Raw genomic sequence first — 13,375 nt, 5'->3', positions numbered from 1 at the left:
ATTTAATTTGAGTAAGTTACCCACTTATACTGTTATAATTTTAAGACAATCTATGTGCCACGGTTATATCCCAATTTATCTAATGTTTTCATATTTCCTGGATGGTGATTCATATGCATGCTTTTGAATTTACTTGAACTTGTCTGAGCAGGTATGACTGAGAGAAGGGATCAAGGCTGATATGCTTCTTCAGAAATCTGCATGTAATAGCACTGAGTGCAGGGCATTAGCATCACATTCTCTATAGTATCCTGAAGTCATTATGGACAGGAAAGAAAATACTTGGGGAAAATTGTTTTCTTTAAATAACATAGTCCCAATTTAATTCACATCTACCAAGTGTTAAGCAGTAGGTCAGGGACTTCTCAGAGATTATCTCTAGTTCCTAAAAACGGCTTGGAAAAGTGGCTATTACTTCTCTCAGAGGATGTTATCTACTTTTCTCACTCTATTGAATAAATGCACCACATAGATCTTTGCTGTAAGTCAACTAATCGACTTCAAGTTACCCAGAATTAAGGTTAGGAAGCTAAACAAAATATGGGCAGGCACTCATGGTTTACCAACCTACATTAAGTACAACCTATATCCTGTGTCTCCAGATGTTTCCATATTGCAATTCCTTAATGATAGAGATTGCTCTCCAGAGTCCTCATTCCCTTCCTTATTCTCTCTATTCCTCATTAATTCCACAGGTATAGCTCTGCATCTTACTTTGATCAGGAACAATTAATCTCTCTTCAGCTTAATCTGCATTGCAAAGTTCACTTTTATTGATTTCCATCTTAGGAGACCACAGTTTCAGTTGCCCCTCCCTATTAATTCTTTCCTTCACCTACACTAGGCTGGGTGTTAGGTTGTTCCATCCATTGACCATCTCCCATCCTATCCCCTGGATGCTCAGCAGGTCTGTACAGGCCATAAACAGTCATTCACTTAGCCTTTGATGTGGATGTGATTCCCAGAGTTGTGCTTCTTGGCCTTTTTAGTTCTCCTTTATAAAACAAAATATAAAAGAATAATTTAGGAAGTGGTATTCTCTGTGATCTCTAGTCACTTCTTCTTAAGTAGCAATTTTCGGAAGTAAATTCCAGGGAGTCAGTATTTTAAGGTAGTCTGAAACCCAGACCCACACTGGATTTCCTTTCCCTACTGTATCCTCACTATGCTTTCACTTCTCTAAACAAATGATTCTTCCTACCTAGTATTTCCACAAAAGGAGCTGTTTTCCAAAAGGGAAGTGAGGAAACCACTACCAGGATCTTTGTATGGTTAAAGAGGGAGGGAAGGGCCCAAACCACAGCCTCTACCTCCACAACCCACACAAACTATGTGCTCACAGCTTGGAGTTGAGTGCTGTTACTGTTGGTTTTATATGCTCACTCTGCAGGATGTGGGGTGCACTTCTGATTCTTCCTCATCACCTCTGTTCAGAATTGGGGTGGAATGAGAACTCATTGGAGGACATTGGTGACATGTTAGAATATGAAATAAGGGTGTCTGGACTTCCTGTCACCCCTGGAGCACAAAGGGCATAATAGATTGTTCCCTCTGACTACAGAATGTAGAAAGTGGGTCATTTAAATCATCTTAATGGCAGGACTAGATTTGCTATATTCACCTTGCGTTCCTCCTAGACCTTTATTTTATTTTCCAGAACTCATTTCATGTTATTACCACTATTTGCTGAATATATTAGTTGAAATAGCTCTGCTCTTCTGACCTGTGATTGAGAGGTTTGACTCTCAGGATCCCATGGAAGTTGCCTCAACTGAATAGAGCCAAGAGGATAATTTTGACTGATTATTAGAGGCTGGAGTGGACTGAACTTTACTGATTTAAGTACATAAAATAGGAATGTTCTCTCGCTAGCAGTTCCTGACAATATTACATGGCTCAGGTTGCCAATTATCTTGATTAGAAATATTAAAGAGAGAGAGGAAAACACTTGGTTTGGGAACCTCATCAAAGGTGTTTAAGGAAGGCCTTATAGCCCAGCCCATCGGAATGTCGGATGAGGTTTTTGTCTGGGAAAGGTCCTTGGAAATCTCAGCAAACACCCTGCCCCCAATAGCATCTCCTGGGCCAATAGTCATATATTTTCACAGTTCTCTGCTGATCCGGTGCTCAGATCTCTCAGTTTTTCTTCCCCTCTCGTAGGGTCTATGTTTCCAAGTCTGTAATATGTAATGACTAAGCTCTTTATGCCCCAATAAGGGTAAATTAATCTATCTGATACCCAAGGGTAAGAAGAAAAAGGAAGCATTGTTAGAGAAAGAAGAGGAAGAGAAAGACCAGAAGAAAGAGAAGGAGAAGAGAAAGATGAAAAGTAACCTGTAGTTTGAAGTTGAAGATATTTTAAGGACTGACATGAAAACCTGTTTATTTTATGTAATCCCTAAAATCATGTTATTTTGCTCTGCTTCAGGCCCAACTCTTCTTCCTGACGTGGCCCCAGGATCTCCTAGTTAGACCCTTTCCCCCCTATTAGCCTTCCTCCACCCCCAACACCTCTGATCCTGTTTTCTGTTCCCACTCTCTTATAATCTCAGAAAAAACCCATTCACTGCCCTTATGTCTTCTTGAATGACGTAAAATCCATGCAGTAATCTGAGACCCTCTTGTTCTCCTCTCTTTCAACCATCAGAGACTCCCATTCACTGCCCTTATGTCTTCTTGAATGACGTAAATCCATGCAGTAATCTGAGATCTTCTTGTTCTCCTCTTTCAACCATCAGAGACAAACAATTCAAGTATAATTCAGGTTTGTGATTTTAAGCACCTGTGTCAGCAGTAAAAATAATGTAGTGTTTCACTGTTGTTGTTTTGTAATCTCATTATTTTACCTATGTTAATGAAGCTTCTGGAATCCCTCCTTTCTGATAATTCAACAGAATACACAGATTTACAACCCATTGTTTACCCCATACCTCTCCTCAAATGTGTAAATCTAGAGTGAGAACTCATATTGGGCCACCGAAAGTGATTTTTTTAAAGGAATGTATCAATTTAGTAAAGGTGGAGATACAAGAAGAGAAAATTAAAATTCTCACACAACCCTTTCTATCCCAAATTTCTATCATTTGTGATCAATACTCCCCACTTTGTAAGACCAACGACTATATAACAAGGAGAATAGGTAGAGTTCTGAGGGCACTTAAGTGGGGGAAAAAGAAAACAAAAATGTTTTGGGTTTCTTAGATTAATTGTTTGGTTTATTTTTTAAATTCATGTTTTAAAAAATAAGTAATGACAAAGGAGTCATTAAAAGGAGTTTTAAAATTTATTATAAACAAGTGTTTTCATAATTCACTGAAAATGTGAATAATAGTATGTTTCCATTTAAAATAAGGTTATGAAGCTGCATAAAAACCCTTATTTATAAAGTAGTGCTGCCGCCATCTGGGTACATGTGTAGGGGGTACCCTCCGATGTTTGTGGAGCTCTGGGGGCACAGCTGAAATAAGAATTTTTAGAAGCCCTCACAAGATAAGAGGTGGAAGAAGATTTTAGTCTTGTAGTTACATCCCTTGGTTTGCAATGTCCCATTTCCCTCAAGCCAGTCCTGAAAGAGAGGTAGCTGGGGGTTCAGCAGAGCCAGTGCCCGGATTTTCTGTTCCATGTTGCAGCCAGGTGTGGTTCAGCATTCAGGCCAGATTAAATTTAGTTCATGTGTAAAGCCCAACATGCATGGCTATGCACCGTTTGAGCGCAAGGGAGCACAGCTCCTTCCTACTCTTCCCCCTCCCCCTCTAGCATGAGTCCCTAAAGGGGAGGCATGAGAGAGAGAGAGAGAGTGACTATCCTTTTTTTGGAAGTGTATATATTTAGATTTTGCTAGCTTGCTGTGGCCACCACCATCCTGGCCAATTACCTATTTCAAAGTGTGATTGATGGGCAAGTATTTTATTAGGTCCCTCAGACCTTTACTGGGCTTGTATCTAAACTGCCTTTGTCTAGTCCAGGGGTGGGCAACCTTTTTGTGAGTGCGTGCCAAAACCAGCAAAATCTCTGACTCAAAATTCTTCTGCGTGCCAACCCTAATTTTTTGAGAACATGTTACGCCTACTTGATATCTCTTAAGGTGTACGTATGTGAAGAACCTTGAAGAAATAATAAAATTCATTCGAGCGACAAAAACACAGTATATGATGATGAAAAATACATTTATTTTTTAATGTATACATGTACACTGATAGTCCGACAGAAAACTTTATGACTCCGTTTGATATTATCAGTGGGACTTTTGCTGCTGCATCACTGATGACAGAGATTTTACATCAGGTTTATATTTCGTGACCTTCAGAGATATGCACGAGCTACTACTTTCATCCATCAGGCTACTCCTATTACGAGACTTAACAAAATTCATCACTGAGAACAAAGATTCACAAGCATATGTGGATGAAACAAAAACACTGGTCGTATCTAGGAAGGCAGGAAGAATTAAGACAGAGGCATAGAAATTGCTTTTCCCCTCTCTCGGTAATCCATGTCTATGGTCTTTAAGATAACTTGTTATGTAAAATTATTTATCTAAGATGCACCTACACTGAATTTATCTGAAAAATAAAAAGGTCGATATTAAGAAAAAAATTGTAAATGGAAGATTATAAGAGAGGGTTTCGCGTGCCAGCAAAAGTTACTGGCATGCCATGTTTGGCACACGTGCCAGGGGTTGCCCACCCCTGGTCTAGTCCCTTCCCCCATGGATCAGACTTAGTGTTAAATGTAGCTTTTAACAATGCTGCATAAATGGCATGCCTATATCTAGTCTTCCCTTTTACTCCTTTTTCTGTTAAATGATAACTAGGTTATTACAATGGTATCAGTAAGTCAGTTAAAGATAATAAAGAGAACAAAATGTGGGGTTTGGGAGGTGAGAGAGGGATGAAGAGTATGAGGCAGAAAAACAATCTAAGTGTTCATTAGAAAAGAGAATTTGAGAGACTAAGAGAAGGCTCCATGCCATTATCTTTCTATATTTTTAAACAAAAAATAATAAGTTACTATAAAATCTGCATTGAACTCTTTCTATTTCATGTGTATTCAGAGCTGGGTCCTTCAGCCCTGACAGCAGCAAGCAGGTCCCCTGTCTTCCTGGGAAGACCTGGAGGTGAGAACCTTCTGAGACCCCTACTGGGGACACTCATTTTGGCTTAGCTTCTCAGATCTGATTTCCCTGATGATGCTTTCAACTATCCAATTACCCTGACCCCATTTCTTCTGCTATTTCAGAGATAATCTTTCCTTTTTCTTATTTCAAGGCAAATAGAAATACCAGTCTTCCAGCAGCCATTAAATGTGAATGCTTCAAGTTGAGGAGGGGAAGGAGGATAGGGGAGAGACAGAAAAGAGCAGGTCTTACACTGTGCTCCCTTCTTCCCCCATCACACCCAGGATTCCATCTTGTGTTAGGATCCTTTTTTAAAATGTCACTTCCCTATACTTTATGCTCTACATGTAAATATTCTGTGACTCCTTTAGGTAAGGAAAGAGAGTATTTTATTTACACTTTCATGGACAGGCATGATAATAGTTACCGCTCACATTTATTGAGCATTTACCATGTGTCATGCTCTGTGGTAACACCTGATATCTCCAATTTCATTTCTTTCCTCCTATACCTCTATGAGAGCCTCACTATCATTCTGAACCTTCTAAAGATGATAGAACAAAGGTGCTTAGAGATTAAGTAACACAGTAGATGAAAGAACTGTGACTGGAATTCAGGCATTCTTAGCTACCCCCATATAAAAGAACAGGATGAGATAGAGAAGGGAAAAGATTTAAAAAAAAAAAAGAGGTCGAAAGGGCACATTAACATAAGCCAAGTTCATGGGAGTGATTATTAATTGTGTGGGAAATCTGAAATCTGCCTACAAAAACTCAGCAGTGAGTGTATTGGTTTACACACTTAAACAACAGACTCTAATACCTTCACCAACAGTTCTGTTAAAACCATAGGATTTTTAACTTTTTTTAAATCCTCACCAGGTACTATTTTTTCCATTTATTTTTTTAGAGAAAGTGGAAGGGAGGGAAGAGGGGGAGAGTGAAAGAGAGAGAGGAGAGAAACATTATGTGAGAGAGACACATGGATTGGTTGCCTCCTTCACACGCCCAGACCGGACGCAGGGATTGAACCTGCAACCGAGGAACATGCCTTTAACCAGGAACTGAACCCACAAGCCTTCGGTCTGCGGACAGATTCTCTAACCACTGAGAAACCGGCCAGGCAGGAATTTTTAACTTTTAACTCAGATTCTTAATTTGTCCAAAGATAAAAATAATGTCTGCTCCCCTCCCAATCATGTGATTTTATACATAAACATGATATAAAACAAATTGAAAACGGATATATGTTTGACTTTATGAAAGCTCTGAACACATTGTCTTATTTGTTTATTAGTTGTTTATCAAATGAATGTCTTGTGGCTTTCATAGCAAATTTGAGAGCAACAGACAAATCTGTAGTAAGGAGGTAACAGTAAAACAGGGCAATGGTCGATATCCTGTTACCTGGAGCCCAGTATTGATAATGGCAGTGATGGAAACCCATTTGAGCTGATAATTGTGTCAGGTCAGTCTGATTGAGGCCTCCAGCAGAATGATAGCTAAGTTACCATTGACTTTGTATTGAACACTCCAGGAGCATTCACCTGGAGAATGGGCGGGGCTCAGTACAAGTATCCACAATGGAGGGAAGTGCTGGGGCAAGTGCACTTTATCAATGTTAACTGTTTTATCAAGTCCCTCAGACTTAGCTGACATCACCCTTAACTTCCTAACTGCAAAAGACTAATGCCACAAAATTTTTCATTGAATAATTCCTGTTATAACGTTAATTAAAACATTATTTGACCATTAAAATAGGATAGATTGGAAAATGATATTGTAAATAAAAGAAAATATGCACATTTATAACATAGTAGAGTTCTTAATGTGTACTAATAATATTAGTATTTATACTAATAGTAATGATAATTAAACATTAATGAGTAATTACTGTGCACCAAGCTTTGTTTTATATACTTTACACTTATTTAGCCTTGCTTTTATAGATGTAAATACCATCATTATTCTTCTACTACATAAAAGAAAACTGAGAAACAGAAAGATTATATAATCACCTAGAAGTAGATTATTCTTAAATAAATAACTCCTTTAAAAGAGTGCTGAACCAGGAGGTAAGACATATTCTAAATATAACTCTACCTTTACATATTGTATTAATATTTGAGTTTTTATGCTTTACTCTGCAAACCAGTGAGATACAAAATAAAGCAAATATAAATATATGAAGATCCATGATTCTAAATAAATGTTATTCATTACAAAATAGTAATTTTGAGCAATCTATTTATTGATTCCTATGATGCAGCTATTGCCTAATATATAACTACTCTAAATTGTTTTCATGATAGTGGCATGGTAAAAGGAATCTCCTCCATGGCATCAAATCTTAATCCTTTAAGGAAGAGGTCAGCAAACACAATTAAGGGCCAGATAGGAGCTGTGTTTGGCTTTGCAGGCCATAGAGTTTCTGTGGGACTATTTACCTCTGCCACTATGATGCAAAAAACAGCCACAGAGAAGCTATAAATGAATGGGTATGGCTGTAACACAATTAAATTTAATTTACAAAAGCAGGCAAAGAATTTGACTGTTTAGGTTAAGAGCATAGTTTCTTCTTTAAAGGTGAATTTAAAGGTTGTTACTATTGTTTGGGGGAGAAGCAATCAAATCACTCCCAGACAGGTAAAGGCCCATGTGAAAAAATAAAAGGAAAAAATATGAAGAAAGAAAAGGTTATAAGATATTACTATTGATTTCCTGTGGCTCCAAAAGTCTTTCAGGAAAATACTAATAGAAGATTTGCTAAAGAGCTATTCGTAAGTGCATGGTCTCTTGAGATGATCAGTTTGAGGATGAAAATGCTTGTTTTTGCTATATAATAGCGCTGTATGTAGTATGTATAACCTAAAAGTGAAGAACTTTGACTTCAGAATTTAAAATGTAAGAATGCCTCTTCCTCATTGTGTGGTACACTTTAATTGCAAACTTTTCACAACTTAACATTTTTACTATTTATCATAAAGAAAATTTTAAAGTAATTATACTAGTTGTGATTTTCAGAATGTAAATATAAAATAATGAAGTTTAGATGTAATATTTTAATGTTTCTAGTGAGATTTGTGTTTCCCATGATGGGAGCGTTAGCTAAAATGCCATTACCAGATGGAGGCATCTTGTTTTCTGTTCCACCAAAAATGGAATTTCTTCTAGTTTCAGCTGCTGAATTGTAAACGCTTCTTGTAAGTAGTCCCCTCTTATTTGCAAGGGTGACTAAGACCCCCAGTCGATGTCAGAAGCTGTGGATAGTACCTAATATATATACTATCTATCCTATGTTTTTCCATATACATACATACCTATGATAAAGTTTAATGTATAAATTAGACACAGAAAGAGATTAACAATAATAATAAAATAAAACAATTATAACATTAGACTCTAATAAAAGTTATGTGGATGGCTTTGGGGACAGAATTGAGTGAAATAAGAATTATTTGAGCAGAAGCACTGCAATACCTCGACAGCATGATAAGCAAGAAGGCTGCTTGGTGGCTAATGGGCAGGTGGCATATACAACAAGAATACGCTGGACAAAGAGAGGCTTTACATCTGGGTGGGACTGAGCAAGATGGCTCAAGATTTCATCACTTTGCTCAGAACAGCATGCAATTTAAAATGTGTGAATAATTTGTTTCTGAAATTCTTCATTTAATAGGTTTGGACCATGGTTGACCTCAGGAAACTGAAACTGCAGAAAACAAAACCACCAAAAAGGGGCAGCTACTGTCATCAGTTCCTGAGAGCACATTTTCTCACTATAGTGACTCAGATGATTGCATATTTCCCCCCAAGTGTACAAATAATTTTCTGCTGCTCCAGTGATCCAAGAAATGTCAGATTTTACTAGGCACTTCATGTACATCTGTTTTATGCTGAGTAGAAAACTTACAAATCCCCATCTTTCTCTTTCCAGGGACGGAAGCAGCTGTGAATCCAGCTGTTGGAATTCACCTTCCAACTCAAAACCCTGAACTGTATCATGTTTCAGGTTTCAACACTTCAGGAGCACCTCCTCCATATGAAGAAATTCTGAAATCAAGCCAACTTTAGCTATGGATCATCAATTGAAAAGATTAGGAATATTTTTAAGACCAAAACATCAAAATTAGGGACAATTTTTCTCATTTAGTGGGAATTCCCAGAGATCAATTAATATAGCCTTGGAAAGGACAAGTAGACAAAACAATGAATGCAGAGGGAAAATTTTGGTCAGGATCATATTTTAGTAGTATATTAGTGGACTCAATGGATAACTGCTGTTACATTTTTTTGCTATACATCTAAGTTAATGTTCCTCCATTAATACTCATAGACAGTAATTGATAGGCAGTGATCTCAATTAAGTTTAGGATTCCACTCTAGTACACATCACAGCTTTCTCTGCCTGAATATTTCTGTTTTAATCTGATCTCTCTCCTAGTATGGAGCCAATAAAAATTGTCATAATTTAACAATGACTCAAGCAGATATTCAGACACATCCAGAGCCAGAATCAGGGAAAAACAAAAAGTTGGAATAAATCCTCAAAAAAAACGGTTAAGCGAATAATACAAATGATTAATATTGAGTTTTAAAATGGGTGTTATTCATATTGACAATCTAGGCAGAGGGAAGAATGTGTGAAGGAAGGTGGCTGAAAATAATGAGAAAGCTAAATCCTAACCTCCAATGGTGGGAAGTCAATGAATAATATCTAAAATTAAAACAAAAGTCAAGAAATAATGAAAAGTACATCATTTGGAAATTAGATTGCAAATATCTGAAGCAAAACACTCAAAAGTTGAGAATAACTCCCTGAAGAAATCAGCTTTAGAGATAATGTTATGCGGGATTAAGTGGAGCAGAATAATGTTGTGTGTGTGTGTGTGTGTGTGTGTGTGTGTGTGTGTGTGTTTATAATAAGCCTATAGTACTATTTGACTTTTAAAACTAAATGCATGCATTACTTTAATTAAAAAGAAACATAAAATTAAACAAATAAATTTTGACAAAGTGATAGCTTACAATTGAAGACAAACAGGAAATCATGATATATGGAAGAATAAAATGTTAAATGTAAATGTGTTTAAGTAGTGGGACTACAGGTGATTTAATATTTTATTTATTTTCCAAATTTTTGTTCATGTCCTATAAGCTGTGTATGTTAAAATCCATTTCAGAACAGTTTGGCGTTATCATTAACACCTATAAATGTGTAAGCACATCTGGAAATGGTACTAATGATTCAGCAGCTGGAATTGTCAGAAGTTAGTGCAAGTCCGGGTTGAAGTGACCGGAATTTAGTTTTAAGACAGCTGCATTTACGTGTCAGAGCAAGTCTAAGCAAACTACATGCTTGGCCTCTGTGGCTTGGTGTATTTATCCAGGTGAGGAAGGAAGTGTGGGGACAGGGTTTAAGCAGGTGGATAGGGCTGGTAGCAAAAAGACTTTGCTTTCATAGAAACTTTTTTGACAAAGATCTCTTATTAAGTACCACAGGTTACATTTAATTTTTAAAATATATTTTTATTGATTTGAGAGAGGAAGGAAGAGAGAGAGAGAGAGATAGAAACATCAATGATGAGAGAGAATCATTGATTGGCTGCCTCCTGCAAGCCCCCCACTGGGGATCGAGCCCACAACCCAGGCATGTTCCCTTACTGGAATCGAATCTGGGACCTTTCAGTTTGCAGGCCAATGCTCTATTCACTGAGCCAAACTGACTAGGGCTGCATTTTCATTTATTATCTAAGAAATACTGAATGGCTATTATATGTTAATTATTGTACAAGGTCTGAATTTTCCCCCCAACATATTTAGTATTTTTAAAAAATATTTTTATTGATTTCAGAGAGAAAGGAAGAGGGAAAGAGAGAGAAACATGAATAATGAGAGAGAATCATCTATTGGCTGCCTTCTGCATGCCCCACACTGGAGATAGAGCCCGCAATCCGGGCAAGTACCCTGTCTGGGAATCGAATGGAATGATAGTTTGACGCTCAACCATTGAGCCATGCCAGCTGGGCTTGTATTATTTTTAATGGTACTACAGTTTCCATCACTTGGCTTTTACTTCCAGACAGAGACTTGCAAGTTCTGTAGCCAATGCTCTTTATGGTCCACTAAAAACTACTGCAAACAATACAATAATAACACTAATATAGATTATAGGATTATCATGACCATAAAAGAATTCTGTCATCTCAGCCAACCTTTGCCTGTATTGTAGTTCATCAATAAATTGTTAATATTCTATTTAACCCAGTGTCTCTGATTTTAATTCTGACAGGACTAGATTTTTTCCCCTCTCATGTTAAAGAGCATTCCTTTTTTTCCAAATGAGGTTTTCTTACTACTAAAGGTGTAGCATTTTCTTTGAACATCCAGCAGAGGGCATGCAAGCCTATCTGTCTAGTTAGCCCATTAGCTAGATTTGATGTAGTGGTTAAATGAAACTATGAAGCTGGATTACTATTGGTGTCAGATTTTTGACAGAACCTAGAAGAATAGATTAATCATGAGCTTCAAATTTTCAAGAAGAATGTAGGGCTTTAGCTCATATTGCTCACAAAGAAACAGAGCACCAGGAGAGATGCCTGTCATCAGAGAGTCTAGTAAATTTGAAATATACTCCCCCTTCTAAGGATGACACTTATGAGTTAAAGGTGCCTGTAAAGGCAGGGTAATTTGTATTTAAATGCTCACATGGTATGTGATCTCTATAGCACTGACCCTTTAGGTCTAGCCTATTTCTTTCTTACCTGACCAAAAGTTCCTATTTAATTTTCAGTTTTGTAGTTCCATTTTTTTTTCCTTTGTGTGAGGAGCACAACTGTTATAAAAGATAACTTTAAAATTCAGTATCTTGCACAAGAATGAAATAGAGCTGGGATAGGACTGAAAAGCATTCGTATGGACAATGAAATGAAACTCAGCCAGAATATTATATTTAAGGCAGGAAGTGAAATACTTCAGGATTGTATAAGAGAAAATGAGACAATGAACATGTGTTGGCTATGACACCCCACTTTCAATAGAGAATATTTTTTAAATCAGAACAGAGGAAATAGAATATACATTCCAAATTAATTTTGCTTTGTGATTTAAACAAAATATAATATATATATATACATTTTTATTAATACTGGATCCTGAAAAATAGTATAGTTATTTTGTTATTTTAATAAATATAGTTCTGAGAAAATGGAATGTAAAATGAAATAGTTTGGTAATAAACAAAATCCTATATAATAAAAGGCTAATATAGAAATTGACTGAACAGTGGAACGACCGATCGCTATGACATGCACTGACCACCGGGGGCAGACACTCAATGCAGGAGCCGCCCCCTGGTAGTCAGTGTGCTCCCACAGGGGAAGCACCACTCAGCCAGAAGCAGGGCTCATGGCTGGTGAGCGCAGCAGTGGCGGGAGCTAGGCAGACATCCCCCGAGGGGTCCCGGACTACGAGAGGGTGCAGGCCAGGCTGAAGGACACCCCCCCCCTCCCACACACACACACGAGTGCACGAATGTCATGCACAGGGCCTCTAGTTAATTTCTATTTGTGTATTTAGAAAATAATTGTTTTTTATGCTAAAATTTATGCCAGTCTACACTGACTGACTCATGAAGCAAATAATGAATATCAATCAAGATGTCATATTTTTATATGAATAAATTGAAAAATGGTATTGCTCAGAAGCACTGAAATTATCAATGTCTGCAGGTTGAAATTATCAATGAATACAAGTTTCTTAAGTTTATTATCTTGTTTATTGAGTGAGGGTTTTCTCCTTAGAAAATCAGCTTAAAGGATACAATAAGCAAATTAAGAGAATTTCCCTTTCTCTAGCACTTAATTTAATTGTATCTCAGTATTTAATAAATAGTCAGGGTTTTTTTCCATCACATATGAAAACTGAAGTCATGTATCAATTCAAATCATCCTTCCTTGGGTGTCTAAATCTGGATAAATTTGTAATGGTAAAGAGTCTTAGGTTCCACTGACTAATTTCCTTCCAGAGTAAGAAGCATGAGAGCTATTATTTTATTAAAGAATATTGAGACACAGATAAGGAAGCCTAGGGATTACTTCTAAGCAATCAGAGGACAAGTGCATCTTACCTGATATCATATGAAATAATTGTCACCTGTGATAAAGTCAACAAAATAGGTGAGTGCTATATGGGGAGAGTAGGACTAATGAATGGAATGTCAATATCTTAGGTATAGCAAAACATTACTGGGGTGCTAAGG

The 13,375-nt window shown here is 37.1% G+C and overlaps 1 protein-coding gene across 2 annotated transcripts in view; it reads left to right on the top strand.

Moving 5' to 3' along the window:
- The window catches only part of TMEM207 (transmembrane protein 207), an 18,916-nt gene extending 9,049 nt beyond the window's left edge, over nt 1-9,867 (top strand). The window contains exons 5-6 of one of the 2 annotated variants that reach the window (XM_005880767.2): nt 5,054-5,116; nt 9,053-9,867. In XM_005880767.2, coding sequence (XP_005880829.1) covers nt 5,054-5,116; nt 9,053-9,189 — 200 coding nt within the window. In that variant the 3' untranslated portion in view covers nt 9,190-9,867. The remainder of the gene's footprint in view (nt 1-5,053; nt 5,117-9,052) is intronic. The other variant, XM_005880768.2, reaches the window with a different exon arrangement.
- Nucleotides 9,868-13,375: the final 3,508 nt, after the last annotated feature.

The sequence above is a fragment of the Myotis brandtii genome, unplaced genomic scaffold (assembly GCF_000412655.1).
Source record: "Myotis brandtii unplaced genomic scaffold, ASM41265v1 scaffold652, whole genome shotgun sequence".
Taxonomy (NCBI): domain Eukaryota; kingdom Metazoa; phylum Chordata; class Mammalia; order Chiroptera; family Vespertilionidae; genus Myotis; species Myotis brandtii.
Note: the sequence above shows the minus strand (reverse complement) of the source record. Positions and strands in the feature narration are given on the sequence as shown.